Here is a 16,323-nt window from a genome sequence, read left to right as displayed (position 1 = left end):
AGTTTGAAGTATTCATCATCTCAGCAAGAGTACATTTTTCCTTCGCCACCTAGGCATTGATGGAAATTCAAGGGAACTCTGCTCTTACCGACTTTCAAAGATATCCCTTTCTTTCCTGGAATAATCAGAGCCTATCTCCTCTCAATCACTGGTTAGAAATTAAAATTGACTTCATAGAAGACGAAGTCAAATATACACAAACACAAGATTGAAGATTCCACACTTATACTATTCATCTAGAAAAAACGCGTTTTTTACTTGACAATTTAAGGTGTTACTTATCCCATAGTATTGAAACAAATGTTGTCCGCTATATATATACAATGAAATATCGAGTCACAAGCCAGTAAATGAAGCTCCAGCCATTATATCCCAGACCATGAAACAAGATTCCCAAATACCTTTACCACTCATGACACCAAGACCTTTGTTTCTGTTTCCTGTACTTATCTTTTTTCTTCTCATTGTCTTCCATGGAGCTGAAGCTAACAACATTAATGTTACTCGAGTAGGTTTGATCATTGATGTTAATACCCGTATTGGAAAAGAAGAGAGAATAGCAATGGAAATTGCAGCTCAAGACTACAACGCCAGTTCAAAGACTCACAAACTGTCTCTCTATATGGAGGACCACTTCAGAGTCTCTTCTGCTGGTATGTTGTCACTAACTCACTATCACTTGCACATTTTGTTAACATTAATATATCAATAACAATTACTACTGATGAAATCGATTATGAGCAGAATAATAATGCTGATACTAAGTACTTTCTTTAAGTAGTGGTGGAACCAAAAATTATTCTTTAAAAGAAGCTAAATAAATAAAATTTAATGATCAAGTCTTTTATGTAATAAGTTTCTTTAAAAAACCTTGTTCTCTCTTCCTATATGTGTATTAAAATACTTAGGTTCTGTTTGAGAGTTCATAATGAAATTGAATGGAATGATCATAAGGGAATGAAAAAGAATAGAATGTATTTAAGTAAGGGAAATGAATGGAATTAAGTAACTTTGATCGGATGTTTTAGAATAAAGGAATGGAAAGGAATGATAATGAATGGAATGTAAGTAATCTTGTTTGGGAGCAACATGGAAGGAATGTAATGAAATCATTTTATAACAATATTACTATTAGAACCCTATTTTAAAATAAATGGTTGAATATATAGGGGTATTTTGGGAGTTTTAGTAAAACAATTATTAAATTTAATTTCATTCCCTCCCATTCCTCCCAAATTTCGAGAGGAATGAAAATTTAAGATTTTAAGGAAATAGAGAGAAATGAGTATTTCCTCCTACTCATTTCATTCCCTCTCACTTAAACTTCCAAACAAGGGAATGAGTTTTTTATTCCCTTCATTAAAACTCCCAAATAAGGGAAGAGAAGAATATTCTAAAATTATTCTTTTCATTCCATTTCATTCTATTCACTCTTCCCAAAAAAAAAAAAAAAAGAAGTCTTTTGTGTATATATATCAAGGATGTTAATTTCGTACCGTACCGGCCGGTATGGCCGGTATATACCGTACCGACCAGTGCACCGGTACAAGTACACCCATTGTTTTGTACCGGAAAAAATACCGGTCGTACCGGCCTTGTACCGGGCTTACCGGCGAAATCCGGCTGTTTTGGCCGGTAAAAATGTTTCGGACCGGTACAAACAAGAAGAAAAAAGAAAAAGAAAAGGAAGAAGAAGATGAGAAAAAGTGAGAAAGGGAGAGAAAGAGGTAGAGCAAGTGAAGGTCAAAGCTGTGAGAGAGAAATAATTTGTTGCTTTACTCTGTGTTTGAAAAACTGGGGAAGACATCCAACTGCTTCTTCTTCTTCTTATTTTTCTTCTTCTTCTTCAGTTTTGACCGAGACTAAACTCTCTTCTTGTGCTTTCTGTTTCAGCTGTGTGTGTGGCTCTTGTTTAATTGTTTTGTGTGAGTTTAGTTTTGTGTGTGTGGCTCTTGTTTAGTTGTTTTGTGTGAGGTCTGACACACCCACGTGAACTCTAATGAGTTCAAATTTCCAACATGCTTTGACTTTTAGGCTGACTGCCACTCACATTTGGTAAGCAATTTTATGTTTTTTTTTTTTTTTTTAATAATTAATATCATCTTTTTATCTTTCATTATTATTACAATCTAGTATGTCAATTTACATTATTGGGTTGATATTTGAGCAAAAATTAATCATATTAAAAATAAGCAATTAATTTAGAGAAATATGCTATTATAAATTTAAGGATTGTTATATAGATTTATAAATAATTCTAAATAAATAATCAAGTATGTATAATCTATATATTACTAAAAGCTGAAGCGTGGCATTTATTGCTGCTAAGTTCCTATTGCGCCACCTCATCGCCACATCATTCGCCACATAATTATTATTTATTCCTATTTTTTTTTACAAAAAAAAATATATAAATAGATTATTGACTTTACATATTCATCTTTGTTGGTTTTAACATCTAAATATATTTCTTTTTTATTTCCAATTTTCCTATAATTTTTTTTACATTCACTTATTTTTTAAATATTTACATTTTCTTCAACCTTTCTTATTCCCTTACCTTCTCATCTCCCCACTACCCTTTACTTTAATATTGCTATTCATTTTTCCCTTTATCTTCCTTTATTTGTCTCTTCTTATCCCTTCCCTCTTACTATAAATTTGTCACTCTTTTCCATTCTTTGCATAGTTTTCTCTCACAAAAAGGTTCTCTCTCTCTCTCAATGTTTTGGTGGATTTTTATTTTTTATTACATCTCTGCTTTAGGTTGATAATTTTTTGTGTTTTTAAGAACTTTAATTTAGGTTGATACGTTTAATTTTGTGTTTTAAGTTATTGTTATTATTATTATTTTGCTCTTTGATTGTTAAATTTTATCCGATTACATTATAAAAAATTAAAGATAGTAGATAAAAATAAAATATTATTCCATTACATAGCATAATTTGGATAATTTAGTGTTTATTGTTATATCTTTTAATTTTTCTTATTTTTTTCTTCTCTTCTATTTTACTCAATATTGAAATTCAACCACATCCTCCTTATCATTAAATTATTTATATTTTCTCTCTCTTTTTGTTTTAAAAAATAAAAAAATGTAATATTTTACTTAAATTCAAATAAAAGAAAATTGTGCTCATCAAATTGTACTCATTTTTTTTTAACATTTACACTTTCTCCTTCTCTTTACCTTTTCATCTTCCCAAACATTTTACCTTGATATCACTCTTCCTCTTTCCTTTTATCTTACTTTATTTTGTTTCTTTTTATTATCATCCTCTTAGTATAAATTTGTCATTCACTCTTCCATTCTTTACATAATTTTCTCTCACAAAAAAATGGTTATTTCACACTCTTTCTCCCTCAATTTTTTGGTGGATTTTTATTTTTATTTTTCTTGCATCTCTATTTTAGCTTGATAAAGTTTTGTATTCTTTAGAACTCTATTTTGGTTGATGGGATTTAGTTTTGTATTTTAAGTTTTTTATTTTTATTTTTTTATTTTATGACTTTGATTGTTAAATATTATCATATTGCATTATAAATAATAAAAAATAGTATATAAGAATGTTCTATTATTATATTACATAGAATTATTTGGATAAGTTAGTGTTTATTGTTATGTATTTTTTTTTCTCATATCATTTTATTTAACATCTAAATTCAGTCACATCCCCCATATATATCATTAAATTATTTATATTTTCACTCCTTTTTTATTTTAAAAAATTTTAAATATAATATTTTGCCTAAATTAAATAAATAAAATTGTCCACATTAAGTGGAGTAATGCTAGGAAAACACTCATTCTCACACCGAGTGCATCAAAGGAAGAATGAAATACAAAACAAATCAAGTTAGAAACACTAAATTAAAAAAAAAAAAAAAAAAAAAAAAAAAAAAAAACTAATAATGCATATCTAATGTCATAGAATCATCATCAAATTTTGGAAAACGATAGGTTGCCAATGGAGAGAGAGAGAGAGAGAGAGAGAGAGAGAGAGAGAGAGAGAGAGAGAGAGAGAGAGAGATGGTATAGAAAAAATCCAATATAAAGTAATAAAGAGTAGATAAAGAAAAAAAAAAAAACCAAACGTCAATTAGTAATCATTGATTGGAAAACAAAGAGATTGTAAGGAGAAGTAAAAAAATAAAATAGAGATTACCATGTGGAGAACATTAAAAACTTTACAATATAGTAACATAAACCATTAAATTCACTTAAAAAATTAAATCAACAATCAACAATTAAATACAATCATAGTACTAAATTTAAATTTAAAACTAATCAAACTCTAACTATGGAAACCATGTTAATCATAACTAAAAAAGAGATGTTCTCTGATAGTAGTAAAAATTATATAAGAAATAAAGTTAGAAAATTTAAAAATCCATTTTTTGACATTTCATTTAACCTAATGAACAATGCTATCTCTCATATATCGTCTTTTTTATGCAAATCATCAGTTAGTAAATATACAATAGTGGTAAGAAGCGTTACAAATGAGATCACTAAAAAAAATATAAAATTAATTAGTCACTATCATTACGGAGTAGTAGTATATAATTTTACACATTCAAAAAAGTGGAATATATAAAGTTTTCTTAAAAGTATGTGTAAAGATTCACTATATATGTGTGTGTGTGTGTGTGTAAAGGTAAAAAAAGGTATATTTAAGGTTTTTATTAACTTAAAAACTAATGAAAAACCAATGGTTAATAACTAAAATTATAGTATTAATAAAATATTTAATGAGACCATACTAAAAAAATTATCACGCGCAACGCGCGGGTATGCAACTAGTATATATATAAAAGCAGAGACATCACGCGAGAGAGCACGAAGTTTTGCCAAGTGGCACTCTCTTTGAAAAGATAATTGATTTTTTTTTTTTTTTAAATAAAATACATCATTCTTAATTTATTACACTTATTATATGCCACATCAGTTATTTACTAAACTCAGTAGATTTTGATTAGTAATAAATAAGACTAATGGATAAGATAGAGGGATGTTAATCATCAAAAACTCTTTGTTTTCCTTATTCCTCCATCCAAAGGTTTTCTTATGTTTATGCCTACTCCTCTTCCCTTATAACTAAATACTTACTCTTCCTAAACCACTACATGCCTTCTCCTATGCCTATGTTGCTAAATTACCGATTATATGTTTTATAATTTGCACAAACTGAAATAGCATTAAGATTATTTAAGAACACATGAAATCATATAAAAATCACCAAATTAGAGTTTAAAATTATAATTAAAATTTTAAAAGAAATCTAGGCACATTTGCACAAAAATTCCATGTAACTAAGTCACACTTAGGAATATTGGACCATTTTTCCTTTGTATAAATAGAAGGGACTTATGGGATGAGGGGGCTAACAATTTTCTCTCCAAAACATTTATTGTAGGAACATAAAAGTTTTTCATTGTAGACTTTTCACGATTAAAGAACATGACTTACCAACTAATCAAACTGGAGTTTTTAATACCTACAGCAATTTCACAACATCAAGAACAAACCCCAGTGTATACAATGTCAACTTCCATAGTCTCCTATTACATCAAATGAGTGTTTAATTTTTCTTGCAAAGTATTGAATAGTAAAGCTTCTGTGCCATAGTCTCAATTACAACTCTCAATCATGTTAGACTTGGATGACACCTATCAACAATGTGTCCTTATGTGATGCAGAAAAAATTTGGAGTGTACACAACGTTTAGTATGGATGAGAAGAAATTTCATCATATTCCAATTAGTTAGGTTAGTAAGGGACCTATTCCAATTTAATGATCCTGGAATTTTGTATACAAGTAATAATCAAGGAAACTTCCACCTAAAATAAGTCGGACTTTTGGCAAGAGAGAAAATTGATGTCTAGACAAATCAAGATAAGGTCGGCCAATATGGACCATATTCTTAATTTCTTATCTCTATTTGTTCCATGTACAAGACTTATAGTCAATGCTTGGCGTGTAAAAGTTGAACATCCTATCTAAAGTCCATCATTTGAAAGCTTGAGAAAAAATTCATTTAAACCAACACAATATATAAATTATAAAGAAATCAAATAAAAATTGTCAAAAATAATGAAAATTTAATCTATGCTTAAATTCTTATAAGGATGAACACAATAGCCATATCCTTTTAAAAAAATAAAGATAAAAAAATCTATACTTATTTTGTACGTATGATAAAGTCCTATCACAAAGTTTTTTGAGACTCATGTTGATTAATGATTATAAATTATAAAGGAATAATCATCAATATATATATATATATAAGCAGAGATCTCATGCGGGAGTGCGTGAGGTCTTGCCAAGTGACGCTCTAATTTTGCATTTTGCATTTTTTTACCTCTTTCATTAAGTTTTTTTTACTATTACCCAAAAGTTTATATTAACTTATTTTACTGTTTTCTCATTAGTCTCTAATTAATTGCCTACGCTTACATCACACATTTCTCTCTTTTTCATGTCTTTTAGCATACCCACCATTTTAATATTTAAAAAAAATAAATAAATAATTAAGAACTAATAGTAATAACTAACCAGATAAGGCTTGGGAGAGAGATAGAGAGACATAAAAATATTGTGGATTGTTAAATAAAATGCATTGTTTCACTATAAAAGACCTGAGACTGACAAAACATTTGGAAGAGAGAGAAAGAGAAATCTAAGGGGACGTCGCCTCCATCATATTGGCCTCCCACCACCATCAAGACGCCGAAACCCCTACGGGTATTTTATTTTTTTTTTTAAATTAGGAGATTAAATATGATTTAGGTTTGGGTAATTTGGTTGGATAGTTTTTGTTTTGGGTATATAAGTAGAGAGAATATTTGGTACGCAATGTAAAGCCATATTCTACCATGGTTTTAAATCATCTATAGGACACGTGCATACACACTTGCCCACACCATGTTTTAATGTTTCACTATAAATGAGTGGAAGACAGTGAGAGAGTTGGACATATTTTTATTTCATAGTATTAAATATGTGAACACAACACAAATTATTTGATTTTCACGGTCCAGTTACTCTTTTGTATTTATTTTTTGTTTCATGATTTAAAAAAAAATAATAATCTCACATTTTTTTTTTTGGGTGAAAAATTAATCTTGCTTTGAGAAGACTATAAATATGCTGTGAAACAACAGTTATAAATTGCACACACATAACCATTATAATTATTCAATTCAAGGAATTAGTAAAAAAAAAAAAAAAAATTGGAGGAATATTGTAGAATAAAAGTTGTTACAAAATGTCTCTTTCTCAGAGATCTCATGCGAGAGTGCATGAAATCCTACCAAGTGGCACTCTAATTTTGCATTTAGCCTTTTTTTACCACTTTCAATAAGTTTTTTTTTTTTTTTTATTGTTACCCAAAAGTTCATATTATCTTATTTTACTGTTATCTCATTAATTGCCTAAGCTTATAACACACCTTTCACTATTCTTCATGTCTTTTAGCATACCCACTATTTTAGTATTTTAAAAAAATAAAAATAAGTAAGGGCTAATAATAATAACTAACTAGATAAGGCTCTAAAGAGAGATAGAGAGACACAAAAATGTTGTGGATTGTTAAATAAAAGGCACTATTTCACTATATATTACCAAAATAAAAGATCTGAAACTAACAAAACATTTGAAAGAGAGAGAAAGAGGAATCTAAGGGGTCACCACCTTCGTTATACTGACCTTCCACCACCATCAAGACATCGAAACCCCTACGGGTAATCTTTTTTCCTTTTTAAATTAGGGGCTTAAATATGATTTAGGTTAGGTAATTTGGATAGTTTTTGTTTTGAGTATATAAATAGGGAGAATATTTGGTGTGCAATGTAAAGTCATATTCTACCATAGTTTAATTTTAAATCATCTATAAGACACATGCATACACACTTGCCCATACCATGTCTTAATGTTGCACTATCGATGAGTGGAAGATAGTTAGAGAGTTGGGTATACTTTTATTTCATAATATGAAATATGTGAATACAACACAAATTATTTTATTTCATGGTCCCATTACTCTTTTGCATTTATTTTTAGTTTCATGATTTTAAAAAATAATAATCTTACCATAAGAAGGCTACAAATATGCAGTAAAACTACTAAACCAAATTTTAATATCTCAAAATGTATTTTTTTCTTTACTCTAATTTAGTTTACTTTTTCTTTATAATTAATGTACAACATTATTCAAAACTGTTTTACATAAAATATCATAAAATTATCCGTGCATCGCATGGGTAACTTACTAGTAATAATAATAATAATAGCGATAAACCCGAAACGGTAAACCGGTATTGACCGGTATCCGAAATATATCGTACAACTGACCAAACCGATATAGTCTCCGGTACGGTATTGACTTCCTTGATATATATTCCTACTAATTATTAAAATATAAAATCTTATGTTTGGAATTCTTGCAAGTCGCAACTCTCCATCTTAAAATCACCTTACAACTACCACTATAAGAAAGACCTCAAGTCAATCAACACAACAGTGCAAAAATCAACCAGAAGGATCGGTGCATCAATCCATGCACTTCATGAACTCCGATGCACCACCAAAATTTTCCACGCTCTGAAGCAAGATCTCATTGCATGCATCTCGATGCTTGTCACATGCCAGTGATGACACATATCAGTTCCAATCTGTGATGTCATTTGGGACATCATCTTGCCAAGTTTCGTATTCTAAGTCATTATTATCCGCCTTAAGTTAACCACGTTAGCACCATTGTTAGCATGTATGCGGCGTCAACAGCCTCTACCACACTAGTGCCACATTACATTAGAATTGACACATCACTTGCCATGTCAACAACATCCATTCTTTCGGGCTCACTTGGCCCAGTCTGAAACTCAAACAGAGTCTTTATTGGGCCATGAATCCGAACTGAATCCAACCTACTATATTGATCTATAACTTTTGACTATGTTCACTTGGTGTCTTGGCCTTTAACCTTTAACTTTTTGTAGATTTTGAAAAGTTGACCACGGTCGACTTGTTCCAATTGGGTCTTTCCCATATATATATATATATATATATATATTTTAAATGTAGATTCCAATTTCACAAGCTTATAATTTGGTATCATCAGACTTCAACCTTTGAGTTTAAGGAAGAATGTTAAAGATATGAATTTATGGCTTGGTATGTAGTGGCCCATGAGGTCAAATATATTGTAGGGCACTAGGGCTAACTTTAAGGATATGTTTGGTTGGGGTGATTTTAGAGAGGATGGAAAAAAAAATCTGGAAGAATATATGAGAGAAAATAGTTGGGAAGTGTATGGTTAAAAGGGAGGAAGGAGAGAAAATTGGTGGGACTTGGGTGTTTTCCACCCGGGTCCACTAAAAATAAACCTCCCCAAATCGAGGAGGAAGCAAAGTAGAAAATTTGTGCTTTTTGTTCACACTTCAAAAAGACTTTTTGGCCCTTCAGTTCACTCTCAAAGTAAAAGCAACGCATGAATCTTTAACATCATTCTTTTTCTTTTTCTTTTTTCTCCTTTTGTCTTAACAACTACCAACTTACCAGAATTAATTTGAATAAAAAAAATTACCAGAATCAATGATTTTTTTTTTTTCCTTGTAAAGGTTCAGTACTAGACCCACCCAAAAATAGGCACCAATGCCATTGCTAAGTGGGATTTTAATAATAATTTGAATAAGTAAAAAAAATACATTAATGAGTAATATAATATAAAAATTTATAATGTTTTATGTGAGGGCATAAAAAAAAAAAATTTATATAGTCTACATTTTCTATCCTTCCTTTTTTCTTCTCAATCAATCAAAAAAAAATTTCATCCCTTCAATTTTCCATCATTCCAACCAAACATAGATGAGGGAAATTAAAATTTTTTCTATTCTCCCACTTTTCCACCTCTTTTTATTTTCTACTTTTCCATCTTCCCAACCTTTCCCAACCTAACGGACCATAACTCCCTAGAAAGACCCTGCTTTGGGAATTCATTGTAAACATTTGAGTATAATAAAAATATAACTAAAGACTTCCTTAGTGGATGTAGACCGAACAATATTACTCTTGTCTCTCTCTCCCTTAACCCTTTAATTCAACAGTAAAATTTTATTGTGGGACAAGCTTTAAAACACAAGCCCACTCCATTTCATATCACAATTTACAAGATAGATTTTTAACAATGTAGTTGATATAATATTTATATTTTGGTTGCAGCGGAAGAGATGATTAAAGACAAAAAGGTGAAAGTTATTATTGGCATGCACACATGGCATGAAGCAGCTCTAGTAGCCGATCTTGGAGGTCAAGCTAATGTTCCAGTTATTTCCTTTGCCGCTCCAGCCATCACTCCACCACTAATGCCACTTCGCTGGCCTTTCTTGATACAAATGTCTACAAATGGTTCCGAACAAATAAAATGCATTGCAGATATTGTTCATGCATACAATTGGCAAAGGGTCGTAGTGATTTATGAAGATGAAGCATATGGTGGTGATTCTGGGAAGTTATCACTCTTATCTGAGTCTCTTCAAAATGTTGGTTCAGAGATTGAGTACCGTTTGGTCCTTCCACCATTTTCTTCTTTGTCTGATCCAGAAGAGTTTGTTCATGAAGAGCTAGTTAAGCTTCTGAAAACACAATCTCGGGTTTTTATTGTTCTTGATTCATCATTAACAATGGTGATTCACTTGTTCAGACAAGCTAAGAAGATGGGACTTGTAGGAGGAGAATCAGCTTGGATCATTCCAGATAGCATTACAAGTTTGTTGGACTCTGTTAACAACTCTGTCATTTCCTCTATGGAAGGTGCTTTAGGAATCAAAACCTATTATTCTGAAGGCAGTTCAAAGTACCGAGATTTTCATGCCCAATTCCGGAGAATTTTCAGAACTAAATATCCCGAGGAAGATAATTCCGAACCTGGGATTTTTGCATTGAGAGCATACGATAGCATTAGAATTGTTATACAAGCAATAGAAAGATTGCCTAGTAACACTAGTATTCCAAATATGTTGTTACACAATATGCTGTCAACCAATTTCGCTGGTTTAAGTGGCAAAATACATTTTGAAGAAAGCCAGCTCTCAGAAACTCCTTTTTTGAGGATTGTAAATGTGGTTGGGAAGAAATACAAAGAAATAGACTACTGGATACCAGACTTAGGGTTCTCTATGAGCCCTTTTAAAGAAAAAATTGAAGAAAAAAATGGAAGTGGAGATTTTAATGGTAACACTTTGGTTGGTCCGGTAATTTGGCCAGGGAACCTAAGAGAAACTCCAAAAGGTTGGAAAATGCCAACTACTGCAAAGCCATTGAAAATTGGAGTTCCAGGCAGAACAACATTTGATAAGTTTGTGAAGGTCGATACCAATGAGAATTATTATGATGGTTTCTGCATTCGAATGTTTTACAAGGCGTTAGACCTCTTGGGGTATGATTTGCCTTACGAATTTGAGGCCTATAATGGCACCTACAATGATCTGGTCTATCATGTTTTTAATAAGGTTAGACTTCTTCTCTCCTTTCATTCATTGATAATTTAGAGTTAATAAACATCTGATTCATACACTACAAACATACTACTTATTTATTATTATTATTATATTATTATTACTTTTTCTTATCTAATATTAGCTTAAGAGTAAAATTATACAATTATATTTTCTGTCCTCTCATTTTTTTTTTCTCAATCAAACAAAAGAATCTTTCATCTCTCTACTTTTTCATTCCCATTCAAACATTATGAGAGAAAACTGAATTCTCTTATGTCCCTCCACTTTTCCATTTATTCCGATTTTCTATCTTCCCACTTTTCTATCCCCTAATCAATCATTCCCTAAGAGATTCTATAGATCAAATTAGTCTCATAAACTGTAGCAAATAGATGAAATTCATTTGGAGTTTTTTTTTTTTTTTTTTTTTGAGGAAGTTCTGTTGTTGGTTTCCACGAATCCTGAAACTTCTCATTGTCACTTGTGATTCAAAAGCATTTATTTTGCAATACCATTCTGATTACTAATAGAAATTAACTTGGTCGTTTTATAAGAGAGACGCCCCTTGGAAGAGCAAGAAATCTTAAACTAAAATTGACTATAACTAAACTGCTAAACTGACTAGTATTATAGATATATATATATATATATATATATTTCTTTATTTATATATATATATATATATCTTTTATTTGGTTACAATTATAAGTTCCTGATTAAGATTTTATCCTTGTCATGTTGGTCCAAATACCACAAAAGACTTATGATGCTGTCGTTGGTGACATGACCATACTAGCCGACCGGTTGCAATACGTGGATTTTACCCTTCCATATGCTGAGTCAGGTTTGGCCATGATAGTTCCAACAAAACCTGAGGGGTCACCATTGATGTTTACGAAGCCTTTCACCAGGGAAATGTGGTTGGTGACTGCTGCCATCATGATATACACAATGCTCATTGTTTGGTTCCTGGAGAGCCAATCTAATCCAGAATTTAGTGGCTCATGGAAGAATCAGCTTAGCACTGCACTTTGGTTTACCTTCTCCTCTTTGTTCTTTGCACATAGTAAGCATCAATTTGATCTATTGAGCCCTGACATGCAATTACGTTTGTAAAAGCCTAACTATGTGCAGTAGTCAATCCACCATTGAAAAATTTGTATTGAAAAGTACATTTAAATTGGCTGAATGTATGACATTCTCTTGACTGCGCTTTATTTATCATTAATAGATTCAACTTGTTAATCACCGCGGAGATATGGTCAAATTTAATTAGAGTGCTTCTAAATGAAATTATGCTTACTAGCAGAATGAACTCATATCACATTGTTTTGTGTTGCAGGGGAAAAAATCAATAACAACTTAACACGTTTGGTGATTGTAGTGTGGCTGTTTGTCGTATTGATCCTAACCTCAAGCTATACTGCTAGTTTGTCTTCTATGCTCACAGTGCAAAAACTACGACCAAATGTCACAGATATCGAGTGGTTAAAGATGAACAACTTGAAAATTGGTTGCGATGGTGACTCATTTGTAAGGAATTATTTAGAGAATGTGCTTCAGTTCAAGCCAGAAAATATTGTGAACGTCAGCAGTGAAGACCAATACACTAGTGAATTCAAAAGCAACAACATAGCTGCTGCCTTTCTTGAACTCCCCTATGAGAAAGTTTTCCTTAATAAGTACTGCAAGGGTTACACTGCTACCATACGCACCAGCAGATTTGGAGGATTGGGCTTTGTGAGTACTAACTCCAACATTATGCCAAACCTCATGTATTTAAATATACTTCTGCTTTGACCATCTTAAGAAAAATGTACCTTAAGTTTTCTACAAAGCACAGACACATGTATATATACTCTTAAATTTACACCCCTAATAACTTTTTATATGTGGTTCTGTGTGTGTTTCATAGTTCATACATATACGATTATTTGAGTTTCCAGTATAGCCAATAAGATAGCCCTTAAGGTTTAAAACTAAACCCTCTCTACTTTTTCCTGTTTTTAGGAATGTTCTTAGAAATTAACCTGTTTCTACCACTAAAGAGTCTAATAGATATCTTATCCTGCTTCCTATCCAGGTCTTCCCAAAAGGCTCACCAATTGCAAGGGATTTTTCTGAAGCAATTTTAAAGCTATTAGAGAATGGAGAGACAAAGTTACTTGAGGATGAATGGCTGACTCCCTCACATGAGTGCTCAACTAACATAACTTCCAGTGAACCAGAAAGCTTGGGCCTCCAGAGCTTTGGGGTTCTCTATCTATTATCTTTTGCCACTTCTACCATTTGTTTATTTCTATCCCTGATTCGCTTAACCATAAATCGTCAGCAACATCAAGATGCTACTGAAGGAAATGCAACTCCCGATGAAGAGATTGCTTGGAAGGAGGCAATTAAACTGGTTAGAGACTTTTATATTAGAAATTCAGGAAGAGGCGCAACTCTGGCAGACACATCAGATACAACTCAGGACACAACGGATGTAAATGACTGCTCTTCGAGATGGGAATTCAGTAGCACTTTTGACACTCCAGAGCACCTTGAGCTTGAGTCCTCCTTGCCTGTACAAATTGAAATGCAATTCAACTCCTGATCATGAAAAAGAAACACAAGATTTGAAAAAACTATCTTAGATATTAAGATTTTGTGTACATAACTGTCTTGCAAGTAGTAGCTTTTCTCATATTCTGATATATGATATATTTTTTTACAAATTGTTAGAATTATAAAACAATTCTGCTGAATGCAAAAAAGTTGTCATTAACACAAACAGATGCATTCCCAAACTAATACGCATATAAAGTCTCCTAAATCAATTTCAATTGCTGATTAGAGCAGCTAAATTTGAATTGATTAAAAGAATTCAAAGAACTAAATCATTGCAACATGAATCTAGTAAAAAGTATATGCAAATTTCATTATGATCAAAACCCGTATCATCTCAATAATCGTGTGCATGAAAACGACCACATCAATGGTCAAAGCCCACATTGGTATTCTATACCCAAGAAATCCATCAATATATGCACCGTCGTGCTTACCACCTTGGGATATTTAATGGTGGAAGAATAAATTGCTACACCAACATCTTCCTATACTCTCCATTCTTCTTATGTTCAACACATGGCTCTTTGTGATTTCACACTCTTCTTCAAACATAATAGTCTCATTAACATTCCCTGTCATATTTCAACTCATAAAGATTTTAAATTTTGTGTCAAATTAATTAATTTAGCGTAGAGAACAAGAAGTCCAATATAAATAAATCATAAAAAACCTAATAATATATCTAACTCTATATATAAAAATAAAGAAGTCCAATATAAATTGTCTAGCATCGGCCCATTGCCATTGGGCCCTAGTAGAGCGGCTTGCACCATGGTTTCTTGGTCAGGCCCAACTTCTTCTACTCAGCAGGCGTAATCGAGGCCCATCCAACCTTGATGATGCCCTTACTCGGATGCATCTTGGGATACGTTGATAATGCCTTAGGAGGCAGCGCCGCAGTGCAACATTTGGTGTCTAATTCAAGTCTTAACATTTGCATCACAATTCCCAAAAGGAGACCATATTCTACCAGGAATAATCAAAATGGGACCCACCCCGCATAAGGATTGCTAAAAAGAAATCATTATAGACCTACTATATGAAGGCTATAAATAGGGAAAGAAGAGAGAGAGAGAGAGAGACTGAATAGAAGGGGTTAAAGAAAGGAGAGAGAAAGAGCAGGGAAACACAAAAGCAATAGTGTACGATTAGCTTGATTAGCATTCTTTGAGAGTTTCAACCTTCACCCTAAGGAACTTCCCATTGTAGGATATCCTTAATCCACAAAAAGAAATAAGTTGTAAGCCCAATCTCTTTAGTGGCCCATTAAAGGAGAAACCGGGCATGCACAATTGGCGCCGTCTATGGGAATCTCCTATTCAGTTGTAGTTCTAGTGAAATTGGACTAACTGAATATGTCCAACCATCATTCGGCGAGCTTTGCAAATAGTGGATCTAGGGGCTTATCTAGGGGCTTAAGTTGGCAAGAAATGAGGCATAAAAAAGGTCAGGACCGGTGGTATGAACGGGACTGGGAGCGCTCCAGCTTAGGAGAAGGATCTTCGCAAACATATCGACTATCGTCCAAAGTTCCCAAGCAAGAGTATCATGATAGGAGAGATAAAGAACTAGAGCACTTGTGTAGGCTAGTTAGGGACTTGGAGGTGGAAGTATGGGGTAGGTGTCGAAGAAGGAACTATGGAGAATCCCCTGAAGGATTTGTAAATATCGGGGATAGTTGTTGAGAAGCATCCTGCCAAAGTGGTTCCCGCCAATCAAGGGAGAGATCGTGGGACTTTGCTGATAGAATGTTGGCTTCTTCTGAGTAACACAAGCACCGGAGCACGATAATGGATGCCATGAGCCGATGAGCCGAGCTTTATGCAAAGCGACCCAATCACCATTTTCCAATGAGATTGAATGCACACAGATGCCAAGGAGATTTAATAGACCGTCGTTCATTTCATATGATGGAAAGGTCAATCCCGTTGAACATGTTAGCCATTATATCCAAATAATGTCGCTATACAACCAAAATGACATGCTTATGTGCAAAGTATCCCCCTCTAGTCTTGGGCCCACTACTTTAAGGCGGTTCAATGGGTTAAGAAAGGGATCAATTCATAATTTCGGAGAATTAATACAAGAATTTGGCGCCCGATTTATAACATGTATTCGAGTGGCACAGCCGGTGGACGTGTTGCTGTCTATGAAGATGGGAGCTGGAGAAACTCTTCGAAGCTATGGTAATAGATATTGGGAGTTGTACAATG

At 32.6% G+C, this 16,323-nt stretch overlaps 1 protein-coding gene across 1 annotated transcript; it reads left to right on the top strand.

Annotated features, from left to right (window-relative positions):
- Positions 1–341: 341 nt before the first annotated feature.
- Positions 342–14,192, top strand: LOC126726089 (glutamate receptor 2.9-like). Its single transcript, XM_050431217.1, has 5 exons — positions 342–653; positions 10,224–11,512; positions 12,260–12,566; positions 12,843–13,240; positions 13,584–14,192. The coding sequence occupies exons 1-5, from the start codon at positions 380–382 to the stop codon at positions 14,094–14,096; spliced, it is 2,781 nt and encodes a 926-aa protein (XP_050287174.1). The 5' UTR covers positions 342–379; the 3' UTR covers positions 14,097–14,192.
- The last annotated feature ends 2,131 nt before the right edge of the window (positions 14,193–16,323 follow it).

The sequence above is a fragment of the Quercus robur genome, chromosome 5 (assembly GCF_932294415.1).
Source record: "Quercus robur chromosome 5, dhQueRobu3.1, whole genome shotgun sequence".
NCBI lineage: Eukaryota > Viridiplantae > Streptophyta > Magnoliopsida > Fagales > Fagaceae > Quercus > Quercus robur.
Note: the sequence above shows the minus strand (reverse complement) of the source record. Positions and strands in the feature narration are given on the sequence as shown.

Bases quoted from the DNA above. Each gene is read 5' to 3' on its own strand.
- LOC126726089 (XM_050431217.1), top strand. From the start codon at position 380: ATGAAACAAGATTCCCAAATACCTTTACCACTCATGACACCAAGACCT. The intron at 654-10,223 runs GTATGTTGTCAC...TTTTGGTTGCAG, and splicing joins CTTCAGAGTCTCTTCTGCTG to CGGAAGAGATGATTAAAGAC. The intron at 13,241-13,583 runs GTGAGTACTAAC...CTTCCTATCCAG, and splicing joins GATTTGGAGGATTGGGCTTT to GTCTTCCCAAAAGGCTCACC.